The sequence below is a fragment of the Nanorana parkeri genome, unplaced genomic scaffold (genome assembly GCF_000935625.1).
Source record: "Nanorana parkeri isolate BGI_ZX_2015 unplaced genomic scaffold, ASM93562v1 scaffold744, whole genome shotgun sequence".
Taxonomy (NCBI): Eukaryota; Metazoa; Chordata; class Amphibia; order Anura; family Dicroglossidae; genus Nanorana; species Nanorana parkeri.
This window is the reverse complement of record NW_017307012.1, coordinates 511577-527110: the sequence shown is the minus strand read 5'-3', so window position 1 is coordinate 527110 and position 15534 is coordinate 511577. Positions and strand designations below refer to the sequence as shown.

Sequence of the window (15534 nt, the reverse complement as noted above, 5' to 3'; positions counted from 1 at the left end):
TTGGAAGTCTGGGGTCTGAGGGGTGTGTTCTGTCCGTGGCTGAGTCACACAGCAGGCAGTTACGTGTTCTTTCTGACCTCCTGAACGCTCCAGCAGGAAGTAAAAGGAGCTCCAGTTAGTCAGCTGTGGAAGGTCTCAGTGCATGCGGCAAGCCTCAAGATGGACTCCAAAGCCGGTCAGTGCATCCTTTCATCTATGATATGGGCTTCACAAAGTACCTCTGGCCAGTGTTGTGCTGCATGTTTCAATGCTGGCAACCATTGCTGCTCATAGACGTTTGTCTATTCCTTTAGGAGTTCTGCCTTTAGCATCAATGCATGTGGAAGATTTCCAAGTTCAGTATAATTTTGCTTTAGGGGAAGAAAACCCCTCCAGCTTCCTGATAACTAGTATTCTGATTCTGGCACATTGTGGACTTGGTGTTCTGCTGTGTGCGTTACATGTAAGGCATAGATGCAGGCTGCTATTTTTAGTGCTAGCAGATGCCACTTTTTTCATCCTTGCTTACCAAGTGACGGCAGCTGTTTTAAGAACGACTTTTTTCTTTCATCATAATGAAACGAGGCAGTTTTCTTCTTTCTTTTTCATTGAAGCGTAATTAGAAAAAAAAAATGATTTGGAGGGTAATTGGCACGTTTTCTGTGTTTGGTCTATTAGATGGAAGTGCGGCTTTTGGTTTAGAATGAACGTACTGTTTTATGTCGGTTCTATGCATCCACCTATCCATCAGAAAGCTCATGCAGGCTTATTTTATAAAGCAGGACAGATGGGAACCGTGCACAGACCCGTCCCTGATGTCTGAATCCTGGGCCCAGTTTGGAAGATTTGGTCCTTCAAATGATTGTCACGAAATAGGAAATGCTCTTACCGACTGGGTTGTGAATGTTTCATTCCAATTCCACTTTGTAGTAAGTCACTGACTCATAATATGCTGGGTGGCAGCTGACTTCACTGGCTCCTTGCTTGTTCCAAGTCTGACTCGCCAAGCAGTGATGCAAAAGATCATGGCTGTCCAAGAGACAGTCACTTATTATTCTCAAGATGTAAATTGGTGTTCATTGGAGAACATTGTTTAATATGTTAATGAGTCCAGTGAAAAAAATATTTCATAATTTGGTATCTGGGGGCCGGTGGTCCTCGTATTATGTATGACTTTAGGTGCACTGGATCGATAGCAGAGTGTCCTCATTGTCATGTATTGAATGTGTAGCGAGCTGCAGCCATAGGGTACTTTGCATGGCACTTGGCTTTAATAGCTGTGACTTTGGGCCTTGCTGCTTCCAATAATGTCATTTTCTTGATGAAATAAATGTAAGCTTTTTGTTGAGTGGGGTTCAGCAGTTTCTTCACTCGGTTTGGATGAGCTCGCTTTCTTTGGTTTTGGACTTAACACACCCAAATGACTGCTCATTGGCTAAAAACACTCCTTCCAATGATGGACTGCAATTTGGGTTTCAAATTTAAAAGAGAACACCAGAGCCAAATATACATGTAATGTAGTATGGTGGATTGCACACCTAGTATGGAAGACTATGAAACTTGTGATCATAGTTAATTAAAAAGTGTTTACGTGCTTTGTTTGATATCTTTTCTATTGTATTTGTTATTGATGCAGCGTAATGGGCCCAGTCACCTATTGGTTCTTATGTCTCTTTGGGATTCCAACAATGAGATCAACCTCCCATCGTTATGAGCCCCATTCCTAATCTTGCTCAATCCTCTTGCATTGTTTATAATGATTTTCTACAGAGATGCAACTCAGTGTATCACTGGGCTGTAGATCCTCAAATCATCTCTGAATTGGTGCTGACACTGTCCTTCCTTCTGGAGGGTGGCTACTTTTGTTCCCCATGGTCCCTCTGTGTTGTAGTAGCCATCACTACAAGCTCACTCCTATGATGGACTACAATCTCAATATATATTAGTAAACTAAATGCGAGATTGTAGTCCATCACGGGAGTGAGCTTGGAGCGGTGACTAGTTTACAACACACACAGGAACCATGGGGAACAAAAGTAGCCAATCTCCAGGAGGAAGGACAGTGTCAGCATGAATTCAGAGATGATTTGAGGATCTACAGCCGAGTGATACACAAATAAGATACTTTTTTGTTAATAGTTAAGGTATTTGAATGCATTTTTAAGATTTAATTCCTGAGTTTAGCATCACTTTAACAAGATTTTAAGAACATTAGCTGCATCAATCTTCTAAGAAGCTGGAAACGCTCCATGACCCTGCAGTCCATTTTAACAGATCTTTCCCAGACTGTATTTAGAAGTCACATCTGCTGGAGCAAGAATGGGCAGGTCATCCCTTATGATAGCAGGCGGGTATAGAGGAGGAGCCTCTCATTTACTAAAGAGTGAATTAGAGAAATTAAGCTTCTATACGGTAATATACTTGTGTGACGTTAGTACTGCACAAAGATCTGCTCTTCAGACTTGATGATCCGATGCCAACCAGTACCTGTACATATCAGCTCTTGCATAGCCGCTTTATTTCCCTGTATGATGAACAGGCTGTAATGCACATGCAGCTTTGGGTCGGTATGTACTGGTCCGGGCTCATTGTGTCTGCTGAGACGAGCTGTGGTGTAGACCTCTGCTGTGTGCCCATTGCATTCGGTTTTCTATAGGGTCATATGTAGACTTGCTCACATGCTAATTCTCTTCTGAACGCTGGTTGCAATCGGGTGTCAAGAAGCAATTATAAAGACTCTCCTTTTTACCCGGGTTCCTTATTCAGAAGGGTCATTTCACCTTGTCTAGCCTTTACTTTATCTGCATGGAAAACTTTTTATCTTGGTACACTTCAGTATATTTGCTTACTAAAAGTTTAGCTGCTTTAACTGACCTTGCTGCCACTATCTCTTGTTACATAATTGCACTGGACATATAGCACCTGAACATCAGCTAAATACTATTGCCGTCTTCTATATTAAGAGAGCTGCAGACCTTCCCTGCCCTTCGTATTCCATGGATTAAAGATTGGAGGAGTCAGCATGGTGTCATTTTCAGGCTGCCATGTGTTCCCTTCATGGCTTGTATTGCCTGCTGTCCTGTAGACCCGATTCTTGTGCTCAGCTTCAGAGGAGGGCTCATGTATTAACACAGTGCTCATGGTAACCAATCAGGTAATGTCTCATTAATCTATACTAGGCTACTCAAAGCTGGGAAGTGTTCGCTCTAATTGCTCTTCAGGCTCAAAAAAAAAAAAAGAAGCCTCTTAGGAGGTAATTGACTTGCTCTAACCATTGACAGCTTGATGGATCTGGGTATTTCTGCATAGCACGCATTATGGCATTTGTATTATGTCCTAATGCTTAGCAATAAATTCTGGATCTCCTCAGAGGGTCTGAAAGATGACCTGTTTGTAGCACATTAAACAACCAGTCAGATTCTTCCTTTCTTCCTCTAGCTTGCAGTAGGAAATGACAGTAACTCTGACACCTTAGTAAGTAGGCGTTGGATATTGGAGCTAGATGGACCATTAAACCTGCCCAGATATCCTTTGGTTAGTCCTGACTCCAAGTTATCCCTTATTAAGATGTTTTACAAAAGGATATTTTGTCTTGAATATTTCCGAAGTAATACAAAATATTCCAAATGCACTTTGTGGTGGTTATTTGGGTGTAAAATATGAATCGTTTTCATAACATATTTATTATTTTGAGCCCATAACTTGAATTGATGGCTCCTACATATCCAGCCCAGCGCTGCTATGTATATAAAGGAATTGTTTGATTAAACGGAATTCATTTTGGGATTCAATGGTCTTTCTGGAGCCGCCCTGGTATGCTTGGGCATTTGTAGGTTAGAATTTTGACAATACATTCTTATTGAGGGTTTTGTTGAAAGATTAGACCAGCTTTGTTAGACCAACTATCTTTGACCTGAATAGTTAATGGAGCAGAATCTATTGAGAATCTATTGAATCTGTTGAGAATCTATCGGTTACATATATGTAGAAGATGTTCACGTTTTCACAGTTCCTGTCATGTCTGGAGTTGTTCTCTGGTCGGGGTATCGCAGTGTGTAATGCTGTGTCAATAGTAGAAGTAAGCAGCACTTGCTATTGAGTTATGGCCGTGTGTTCGTGTTTGGCACATTCACAATGTGTTATTAAGTAATGAGTCTTTGCCATGTTTATCTTACTGTGAACTAAACCATATTTAGAAGCAAGTGAAACGCATTGTGTGATACTTGGCCGCTTTTTCTACACTTGTATTTGCTGTATTTGTGTTAAATCTTCGGTGTCCACCTGTAACAGAGTTTCCAATATGAGATTTATGTATCGCTTGCCATTCTCAATGTGGTACATTGGCCATTGCATCAGTACACACTACTACACTACGAAGCACAGAATAAATATATAGATTGTCCAAAACCTTAAAGCCCAATTGAACGTTCAGTTTGAATAATCCACTAAATACATTGCAGGTGCATCCAAACACAAGGTCTACGAAGTCTTAAGGTGCCCATACACTTTCCAAACATCGCAAGACCTTTAGTCTTGCGATGGTTGTAAAGTACTTTAAAAAAAACGTACGATCTGCCCATCTTGGACAGGCAGATCGTACTTGCGATCATCGCAAGCCCGCCCCCTTGAGGGGCGGGCTTGCGATGACTGCAATGAGGGGCGGGCTTGCAAGGACGGCAAACGGGCAGTGTGCGCGTGCACACACCGGCCCGCTCGTCAGTTGTCGAACCAGCAGGCCACTCACTCGCCGAGAATTGTACGATTCCCGGTGGGTTTTCCAGCCTGCTTGTTCGATGGAAGACTTGCGACCGTACAGTAGAAACGGTCGCACGCCTTCCATACACTGTACGATTCTCGTACGATCGCGGGCTTTCCCGCGATTCTCGTACGAGAATCGTACAGTGTATGGGCACCTTTAAGCTGGCCATACACCTTACAATTATCTGCAGATTTTCTGTGGTCAGATGGAAAGGTGCAACAGATTCCTCCATCTACACCGAACTGTGTGGATGGAGTAATCTCCACCTGGGCCAATCCGTTGCACTTTTTCCATCTGACCACAGAAAATCTGCAGATGATTGTAAGGTGTATGGGCACCTTTAGGCTGGGCACACACCTTTTAAGGTGCCCATACACCTTACAATTATCTGCAGATTTTCTGTGGTCAGATGGAAAAAGTTCCACAGATTGGCTCAGGTGGAGATTACTCCATCCACACAGTTAAGTGTAGCTGGAGGAATCTGTTGCACCTTTTCCATCTGACCACAGAAAATCTGCAGATAATTGTAAGGTGTATGGGCAGCTTTACAACCATCGCAAGACTTTTGTCTTGCGATGGTTGTAAGGTAATTTAAAAAAACGGATGATCGGCATATCTTGGACAGGCAGATCGTACTTGCGATCGCAAGCCCGCCCCGCTGAGGGGCGGGCTTCCGATGACCGCAATGCTGAACGGGCAGTGTGCGCTTGCGCACACTGGCCCGTCCGGCTTTTATCTTACGAACATGCTACACACCCGCCGAACATCGTACGATTCTCGGCGGATTTTCGAACATGTTCCTAAGAAAAGTCGTGCGATCTTACAGTAGCAGAGGTCGCACGGCTCCCACACACCTTAGGATGATCGTAGGATCGCAGGATTTCCCGCGATTATCGTAAGGTGTGTGGGCACCTTTTACGGTTCATTTTCTTTAAAAAGCAATCCCAGCTGGAGTAGAAGAGCCTTTGCTCTGCCAGCATGATGTAAACCAGGACCTCTGATCTCTGTGTAGGCGAGCCCCCTGCGCTATATTCAGCAGAGAGCATGCGCTTTGGTAATTGCGGAGTTATAGGTCTGACTCTGCAGGGGGTTCTCCGGACCTCTGCAGAGGGACAACTGCTTCTACACAGACTGAGCAAGGGTCCTTTACATCTTGCTGACAGGAGGCGGTCTTTTTACTGGGGCTCTGGCTGCGTTCTAAAAAACACACAAACTGTAAGACTTTATTTGAACTCTCCTGAAATGGATTTAGCTGATTCAAAGTGAAAGTTCAGCTGGGCTTTAAATAGGTTTGTGCAGTACGGGCTATGGACTTTGCTTTTCGGGTCAAGTAGAGGCTACCCAATATGTAAAAAGTGGATTAGATGACAGTAAGGGCAATTGGGTGTAGTGACATATCGTCCTTTGCCGCAGTAAGTTTGTGTTTCTGTAGTAGGCCTTAGGCTCTTACACCCCGACTTCTGAATTGGAAAGCCTAATGTACTCCAGGCTAAATGGCTTTTCCTCTCTATTGGGGTTCTAATAGCAATGCTATGCTAAGAGATGATGTAAGGATGAATCCCATTCAGTGACCATGTTTTATACTACAATGCACAGTAATTGGAGACGTGTTATGACGCAAAGTTAATTGCACCCCAATGCACATGTTCAGTGTGCTGCAACGCTTCTGCATTAAAGCCCCCATTAACACAGATACACATGCTGTGTGTTACATTGTGTTTAAAAAAAAAAAATATGTATTCCATTGACAACCCATTGATTTTGAATCGGCTGCCTAACGCAATCCTCAGACATACACTTTAATGACCCGAGTGCGCATCCAATGTAAAAAAACACGCATAGATGTGAATGCATAGATGTGAATTCTCTGTACATTGTGATGTGTTGTGGCTTAACACACAGGTGAAGACAAATTGGTTGCCTGTGTATGCATTGTGTATCAACAATAAAATGCACATGGCCAGTGCACGAAGGTGGGAAATGTGTATACAGGCAAGGCGGCATTTTGCTTTGTTTGAGTAACATGACTGACTAAAGATTAAGTGGAACTCTAGCCAGATAAAGGTAAATCTTCACATATCGATGTACAAACCAGACCGGTTCTAACACTTTTCTGAATCGGTCCAAAACTTAAAAAACATTGGGCTGGTGGAGAGCTTTAAGCAAACTGGATTATTGCACAGACTTGTATCCCATGATCATACATATCCATATAACCCTCCTGGTGTGAACAGTGACCGTCCACCCATAGACTTCCTTGCTCCCCGCAGATGATAGACTTTCGGCCGGGTGCGGTTAGTGTCTTTATATTGCAAATACTTTGATGAACTTTACCTGTTAAACACGAGTAGTATTGTCTCCGAATGTCAGTTTTTCTTAATTGCATATTATCTCTGTGAATCAGCAAATGAGTGTTTGTTTTCTTCCACGCTGTTTTGTTTTCCTGCTGCTGATTGCATTTCCCCCTTTTCTCTTGGCAGTTGTTGACCTCCTGTACTGGCGGGATATAAAGAAATCGGGACTGGTGTTCGGTGCCAGCCTCTTCATGTTGCTGTCTCTGACGGTGTTCAGCATAGTCAGCGTTTCCGCATACATTGCCTTGGCTTTGCTGTCTGTTTCCATCAGCTTGAGAATATACAAGGGAGTGCTGCAAGCAATTCAGAAATCCGAGGAAGGGCATCCATTTAGGTAAGTATTACAAATAACCCATCATTGCGCTCTCTAGCTATGTTTGTATTAGAAAAAGGCCATCAGTCACTAGTGCAGCAGAATAAGTGATAATTGATGGTCTAGGTAATGCTAATTCAGAGGTTATATAATAGAAATGCAGAAGGCAAGTCTGCTCGTGTTCTCCTGTGTGGAGAATGGGCACAATTCACTTCTATAGAAAACCTGTCCTGAGACTTGTATGGGAGCTGTCATTACCAATCCTGCTTCTGAAGATGCTACTTATCTGGGTATTGGCCAACTGGGTTTTTTGTTTCAATATAATCTTTATTTTAAAGTTTTCAAAGTTACATGACATAGAACATAAAGCCGTGGGGTAACAGGGTCAAATAAGGAGATACATCAGGGACCGGAGTGAGGATACAGCATATTGCCATCTTGGCCAACTGGGTTTCATGATGTTTCTGATCTGGAACAAGTATGAATATCTGTAAGATCAGAGTACAGTGACATTTTATTTGCATGCTTGTTCCAAGCAAAGGACACAAAGGTAGAGGGTGAACATGGCAGCCAGAAAACTAGAATTTGCAGAGTAGGGAAGTGGCAATAGCAGTCCCCATGCCTCTCTCAGTGAAGGTTTTTCTGTAAGGCTTCACACAATTGTTTTGTGGTAATGCTTGGTAAAACACGTGTTACACTGAGGATTACTACGTCTGCTAACGCACAGCAATTTGTGCATTGGCAATGCCATTCATTTAGAATAGCAGCCCGGCACACAAGTTCAGTAAAGGCAACATAAAAAACAGACTTTTGCCCAGCTCAGATTTGGTCGCACTCCAGGGGTCGGCACCGAAAATAAAAAATCTTTTATGAAGCAAATACATACTGTTTGTTTCCTGCCCATATGCGCTCAACCCCTAACGCGTTTTTACCGTTCCGGCTTACTTATAAAGAATCGCTGAGTAAGCTGCAATGGATTGAGCATACATGGGGAGGAACAAACCGTATATTTTTTTGCTCCATATATGAAGATTTTACTCTTCAGTGAAGACTGAATGATGCTATTTTTGGGTTGCGGTGGGTGACAGCGCACTTGTTTGCCTGCACCTGGGATGCATTCGTAGTGAAAGTCTGGTTTTGGAATGTGAGGGGTGTTCACTGTGACTTTCACCCAGAGTGAGGTGTATTATTGGAAAAAAAACCAGACCTACATTTTTTTGTTTTTTTATTTTTACGTTGACTGAGCATTCTAAATGAATGAACTGCCTTAATGCAACGGGCAAAATACCGCACATTGACATGCATGTGGTGACAGACTGCCCCGAAATCAATGGCGGCAGGATTGAAAATCCGTAACTGTAACCATATTCCTTTCTTTAGTAGAACTCCTTCTTCCCACCTCCTAGCGTGCCTTGCAGTGCCTTGACTTGCACATATTGAAGGGGCAGGCACCCACACTGGGCTGGGGAAGAGGAGGCCCAGGTTTTTGCTGCTGTGCAGTCATTTTGCTGACTTAATCCCTTGGTATGTTTTATGTTCATATTGGAACATGTCTACTTATGCTCTTCTTTTTTTTTTTTTTTTTTAATGCAAAGACTCTTAATGTTGTGTTTTGGTTTTAATGATTTTATGTAATGGTGTAAGTACACGCTCACATTAGGTCTGTGATGCTTGGCATACAGAACAGCTGTCATCTGCTTTAACATACAGCACAAGTAAGGGTGCCAGGCATGTAGAGGAAGCCTTTCTTCCAAAAGTGTTTATGGCTCCGTAAAGATGAGGTAGAACTACACGCGATGTCTCAATCTTATTTTTAGACACTGCCTTTTCCTGCTCCTACATATTTATAGATTTTGAAAGGAATAAGTATAATATAAAGGCAAATATGAAATGATTTTTGCTCCGTGTTTCCTACTACTTTGAGCTGACAGTAATGTGGCAGATTTGTCGCATGTCATCACTGTACAACAAAGGGACGATATCCCATACTGAAGATCTGATTGTTCAGTCCTTTCAGCAAAATCCGATCACTGGGTAGTTCTTTGTCTTGCTGTTTTTTGCTGTCGAATAATTGGCAGCAAGTGCAGAATATAGCCATGAACAGATCAAGAAGAATGGATGCTGTGCAGCTTGTCCTTGTATTTTATACAGAGCTCTGGTCTATTTTAGGTCAAATCTTACTGTACTACACTGCTCACACATTCTGCAGCTTGAAACAAAGTTCTATTTAAAGCCGGTGGTATTTTCAGAAAGTTGCTAAGCGGTATTTCAGAGCCACTGGTCTAGATGAACTTTGTGTCAGCCCTTCCTTGTGGCTCACTGTACAGAAGCTGACCGAGCCGCTGTTGCGTCGATGCCTTTTTTAGTTGCACCGGGAGCGATCTGCTGCAAATTCCCCTTATGCAGACATACTCCACATACTAAGCAGTTTAGGGAAAGCCTTGTCAAGGTCATCTTGGGTGGAATGTCATAACTGCTTGACCCATCCTCCGACCTTCTACCTAAAATATCTACCAGACTAGATCTGTGCTTCCCGGCTGTTCTGCACGGGTCATCAGTTCTTGTGCTTTAATATGATATAAAGTGTACATAGTTCTATTCCTTCACCCACCCCTGACCTACTTCATGGCGTAATAGACCCCTGTTACTAAGCAGTTCCCAATCTGTTTTTAACAACCAAGCTATCTTAAGTGAAGCGGTTTTTCTTCCAGAGAAGTTTTTCTTTTTTATTCCCCCAGCAAAGCCATTTTGACATCCTTAGAATATTTGAACTGGGCGCATTAGATTACTGGCAGAAAGTGGTGTCAAAACAGGACGTCCTGTTCATTTTCTCAGCTCTGTTGTGGAGAAACGTTGCAGAGCAATCAATGTGAGCACCTAGGAGAGCTCTCACTTTACAGAGCCCACATTATTTTTGGCAACGCGTGTCATGGCCTAATGATGTGGGGGAAGCATTGAAGATGTACTGCAATCTGTAAAGATTTCTATCTAAGATTTAGCTTCCAATGGTAGTGCATTAAGGACACTTCCACTCGCTTACCACGTCTTTTTAAGGGCTTCTTTGCCCACTTTTATTAATGCAAACATAATAGTCCACACAGGTGTTTCCCTCCATAGGAGGTCTTCAAACATAAAATACAGCAAAATAATGTTTCTCCAAGTCTCACCGACTTCAGGTTATCACTAAAAACCTCTCCTACACGGGTTGTATCCAACACACTTTTCCACAGGCTGCTTCTTGTCCGCTTAGCCACACAAGCTAGTCTCTTCACCATACAGGTGATACGCTCCTCAGTCCGCCAGACAGACTGTTTCCAGGGGGAGCTCTCCTGACTCCTGCACAGAGATCTCCTCTGTCTCCCAGGTGGAACCCTGAACATGAACCAGCATCCTTTTCAGAAGGGCTGTGTACGGGGTCACCACTAAATCCCAGACACAGGAATGGAGATTTCATCTCTCCCAGTTCTCTTAGAAATCTCCCAGTTCCAGGATCCCAGTTATAATTTAGAAAACCTGGAAAGAGTAGTAAAGCCAGCTATTTTCCTTGTAAAAGTACTTCTGTCCCGGAACTGTTCAGCCCCTCTGGCTGAAAGTCCTGGGTGACCATTTTGCCACCCTACATGGTGGCATTGCCACGCACTGCCACAATATATAATCTCTAACAGGCAGTAAAGGAGCTTTAAAACAACTAATCACTAACCTCTGTAGCTGCAGGCACTGTGGAACATATCAACCTCATTCAGAGCAGAAGTACTGACGAGTTCTTTATTTACATTAAAAATTAGGAGGAAAGCTTTCCATTGTCAAAGGAAACCTACCACAGTTCCTGCCATATAAATAAATATATAAACCATCGGTGGTAAGTTTTGTTGACCTGTTTGATTTGGCTTCATGTATACTTTAGGTAAAGCTGCTTTGTTGGCTCAATGGCATAGGCAGTTTTGAGTGCTCTCACTTGCTGCCCATAGTATCTCTTTAGGGTGGATCTCTAATGAGATAAATGTTCTGCCATTAGCACAGCCCATTGTAACAGTCATCACCGGGACAGAAAGAGGGTCTGCATGTCTGGGTTTTAACCCTTCCCTACCCTGCCCAAAACTAAACAGTTTTGGCTTCAGGTACACTTTGGGGTGTATTTATAAACATTTCATAGAGCCATTCACCCTGTGTAATTGCATGTACATTTGTTCTGTGCAAATGGCGGCAAAAGTGTTGTTGGCATATTTTTTTTTCCAGGTTGAATGCAATATCATGAGAATACCACATTATGGTTGCAAGGGTAAAAAAAAAATGTTTTATGTAAATACTTGCGGTGAGGCTACCTCCTTTTTAGTCTAGAGTCTAAAATAACAGATCTACTCGCCCGAACCTTGGTCCCGCCTGGCTGCTAGAGCGTTCCCCACAGCCTTTTTTTCCCCTCCGCTCTGGCAGTGGAATGTCCCTCGGTGTCCTTGCGTCTTATATGTACACTGTATTAGATGTGATGACTCGCAGGTCATTAGACCGCCAGAGCAGACGGGAAAAGAGGCTGTGGGGACCGGTCTAGCAGCTAAGCAGGACTGAGCATCAGGTGAGTATATCTGTTATTTTACACCCTGGATGAAAACGAGGCAACCCCACTGCAAGGGTTACCTTTTATTCTGCTTGGGGTTCCTCTTCCAGGGCCCCTTCACACCACATCTAGATAATCTCCAGACCAGGTTGTTTCCACACCCAAAATGCATCCCAATGTATCCCTATGCCACTTCTGGCCTCACCCCAGCGCAGTATGCTCCAGACCAGAAAAATACTGCATGTATCATTTTGTCTGGTCTGGAATGCAATGGAACGCATGGCAGGGTCGCACCATTTTCTGGACCAAATCTGCTCCGGAAAATGGTGTGTACCTGCCCTAATTGTAAGTATTTAGGTAACATGCTAATAGCATTCGTGTTTGCCCCCATTCACACAGAACCAATGTACATGCAGTTTCTCAGCACAAAATGCAAATGGTTTATATATACAGCCCTTTGTGTCTGGGCTCGTGCACACCAGCAGCATTGTCTGTATTACCCAATAGCTGTGTTGGTGTGCGCATTTTTGGGCAGAAAGATATGATGAAATGCATGGAAAAAGTAGGAAATGTTCAATTTCAAAACATATGCCAGCAAGCGTGCCATGGTGTGAACGAGCCATTACCTGAACTTGAAAGGTCCTGTATTCTGATCTACCTCTCTTTGTCACTTTCAGATCTTACCTGGACTCCAATGTGGCAGTGTCTGAAGAACTTGTTAATAAATATAGCAATGTCGCCCTGGGGCATGTTAACTGTACTCTTAAGGAGCTGAGGCGTCTCTTCCTGGTGGAGGATCTGGTGGATTCTCTGAAGGTAGGTATACATTATGGCTGGAATGGTTTGTAGACATAAACTACCTATACATTGCATGGTCCTTTCCTCGGCCCAAGCGGCCACCAGTTGTCCATTCTATCACCAATTACAGTGCCAACAAATATACCCAATTTAAAGAAGAACTTCAGGCAAACAAATCCACATTTAAAATGCTACTACTTGGTTTAGCAGTACTGCTACTAGGCCAGCTTTACCGCTTCCCAGGTTAGATCTCTGCATAGAAATGATGCTGATTCAATGTTGAATCAAGGGCTTGAGGGAGAGAGGCGACAGAAGAAGCTGAACCAGAATGGCCTTGTTCACACCGAAAGCGTGTGCTTTCCAGAACGGTAGCTGCTAGAACGCACCGCCATCGCTGAGAAACCTCCCTTGCGTTTTGGGGCGTGGCGGTGCATTGTATTCAATGGTACCGCTTCCACATCCCCCGCCCGCAGTGCGATCGTACGCCTGGCAAAACTTTGCCAGCGTTCGCTGGCAAAGTTTTGCCAGGCGTTCGATCGCACTGCGGGCGGGGAGGCGTAGACGCGGTACCATTTGAATTCAATGCACCGCCACGCCCCAGAACGCGGGGGGAAGTTTCTCAACGATCTCTGTGCGTTCCAGCAGCTACCGCTCTGGAAAGCACACGCTTTCGGTGTGAACAAGCCCTTAATTGGGAGCCACATGTGTAACCTGTCTGGCTGGGCTCTGTTACATTGGGAATGTTTGTAAACTTTAAGACTGGCTGCACAGAATTACAAATCCTTTGGCAGATATAACAGTAAAGTATATGCATTTCAACTCTTATCTTTGCTTTTTTTTTTCTGGAGAGTCTCTGCTGTCATTGCTGATCTTCAGAAAATGCTGGCTGATTGGCTATTCTGATCACTGGTGGCGAGTCACGGAAATGGAACAAGTATCCAGGAAAGACGTTCTTATCTGCATACTTTTTTCTGGGCTACTTACCAAAGAATTTGCATGGCAGCCAGGCAACTAGCATTTGCAGAATGAGAAACTAGAAGATGGGTAAGGGTTAAAAAAATGGTCAGATACATGTATTGTAGATTCTTGTACTTTCACACTGCAATCATGTGACCAGGACTTCCTCTGTGTCAGTGCAGTAGTAGCTTGGTCAGAGTGGGCATGGAGGTGTGTAAGTCTGATCATTTGGCTGTGATCTCCATGCACAGGGCAGTGTGACAGATATGGATACACTGGAAGTGAGGCTGCGTAATGATTAAATAACTCGGCAGTGATTTTTCTGCTTGTGACAATAGTGACTAGCGCTGCACTGCTATGGACATGTCCCCCTGGGCTGTAATATGAAGACAGGCTGGCAGTGTCCAGACTGCTGTGTCTATTCCTAGCTGTACATGTGTAACCTAATGCAAGGGGGGGTTGTTCTAATGGATGTAACTCGGCCGACTGCCAAATGTCATCCAAATGATGTTCTCAGGTTTCATTTAAAGGTCATTCTACTTTGTGGCTTATCAGCAGCAGGAAGGTCTGTGACTAGACACTGGAGTTTTGTGGCCTTTAACACGCATTCTTTATCAGTGCGTGGAGACTTTGTACTTGGCCATTATCAATGAAGAGGTGTGCAATAGATGATTCATGCCGCCTCGTGTACAGCAGCTGTGGACAGATTGATGAAGAACTCTGCCTACTCAAGAGGGCGGCTTCCACTTCTAATGCTCTGGTAGCCGAAGCCGCCATTCATTGGGTAAACCTACAGGACAAAATCGAACTTGTGAGCACGCTGATAGTGTGGTGGGAGTCCCCTGAAATGTCCTGATTTTTCACAATATGAGTACATTAGGCAGACCTCAATACCATTTAGCGTGTTGTCTCAGGGGGAATGCTTAAAGAGGAACTCCAGGCAATTAAAAGTGAAACCCTTGCAGTGCGGCTTTAAAATAAAAAAAAGGTATACTGATCCCAACCTTGGTCCTGCGGCAGTGACTGCTCATCTCTCTCCCTTTCTGCTACGGCTGTGGCTTGTCCCTCGGCGTCCTCACCGAGTACTTGTACTACACGTGATAACGCCAGCGGGGCTTAGACCGCCAGAGCCCAGGGAGAAGAGGCTGCTGGGACCAGTCTTATCAGCCAGGTGGGACCGAGGTTCGGGTAAGTATATCTTTTTTTTTTAATATACATTATACCCTAGACCAAAACAAGCACTTAAGCTAAAAACTTAAGTTTTTAACTGTCCGGAGTTCTTCTTTTAAAGCTGAACTTTGGCCAGATAGAAAGACGCAAACAATGCAGCATTGTAATCATTAATACTTCATCAATAAATATGTGATGTTCACCGGTCTACTTCCCCACTTCCTGCTAACATGCATGATGTCGGACCTGGGCCCACAGGAGGGACGCTGCGCACTATACTGGCCCCTGGAAGCGATCTGGTAGCAGCGTATGTGTTTAGCTCATTGTCTGGAGTTGTGCTTTAAATGCACCAAAAAGAGTTTGCCAGAAACTCTTGCTTCCTTTTTTGGAAAGTAATCTATCCCTCAAAGTGCCTGCCGGCTCCTAGATTGGTGGACTGGCTGCTAACATCTGTAGTACATTTCTCCTATATTTCTTCTGTGTCAGAAAGGTTGTCGGAGGTTTGCACAATGATGAGTTATGTATTTCCATGGGTTGGGTAATTGTGTAACCCCGTATGAGTCGGCTATGTCCCATGACCTAGTTGTACAGCTGACACTGTGACTATCGTACATATTGCAGCCTCATGATCACATAATTCAATTTTGATTAG

At 43.7% G+C, this 15534-nt stretch overlaps 1 protein-coding gene and 1 long non-coding RNA gene across 8 annotated transcripts in view; one reads left to right on the top strand and one right to left on the bottom strand.

Moving 5' to 3' along the window:
- Window positions 1-15534, top strand: part of RTN4 (reticulon 4) — a 74195-nt gene that overhangs the window by 48358 nt on the left and 10303 nt on the right. For 6 of the 7 annotated variants that reach the window (XM_018564334.1, XM_018564332.1, XM_018564331.1 and 3 more), the window contains 2 exons: window positions 7219-7426; window positions 12635-12773. In XM_018564334.1, the coding sequence (XP_018419836.1) occupies window positions 7219-7426; window positions 12635-12773 (347 nt within the window). Of the gene's footprint in view, window positions 1-68; window positions 176-7218; window positions 7427-12634; window positions 12774-15534 lie in introns of those variants that run through there. The other variant, XM_018564336.1, reaches the window with a different exon arrangement.
- LOC108793397 overlaps window positions 10588-15534 on the bottom strand; it is a 21979-nt gene continuing 17032 nt past the window's right edge. Inside the window, exon 3 of the long non-coding RNA XR_001941639.1 lies at window positions 10588-10598. This is a non-coding gene — a long non-coding RNA (uncharacterized LOC108793397). The remainder of the gene's footprint in view (window positions 10599-15534) is intronic.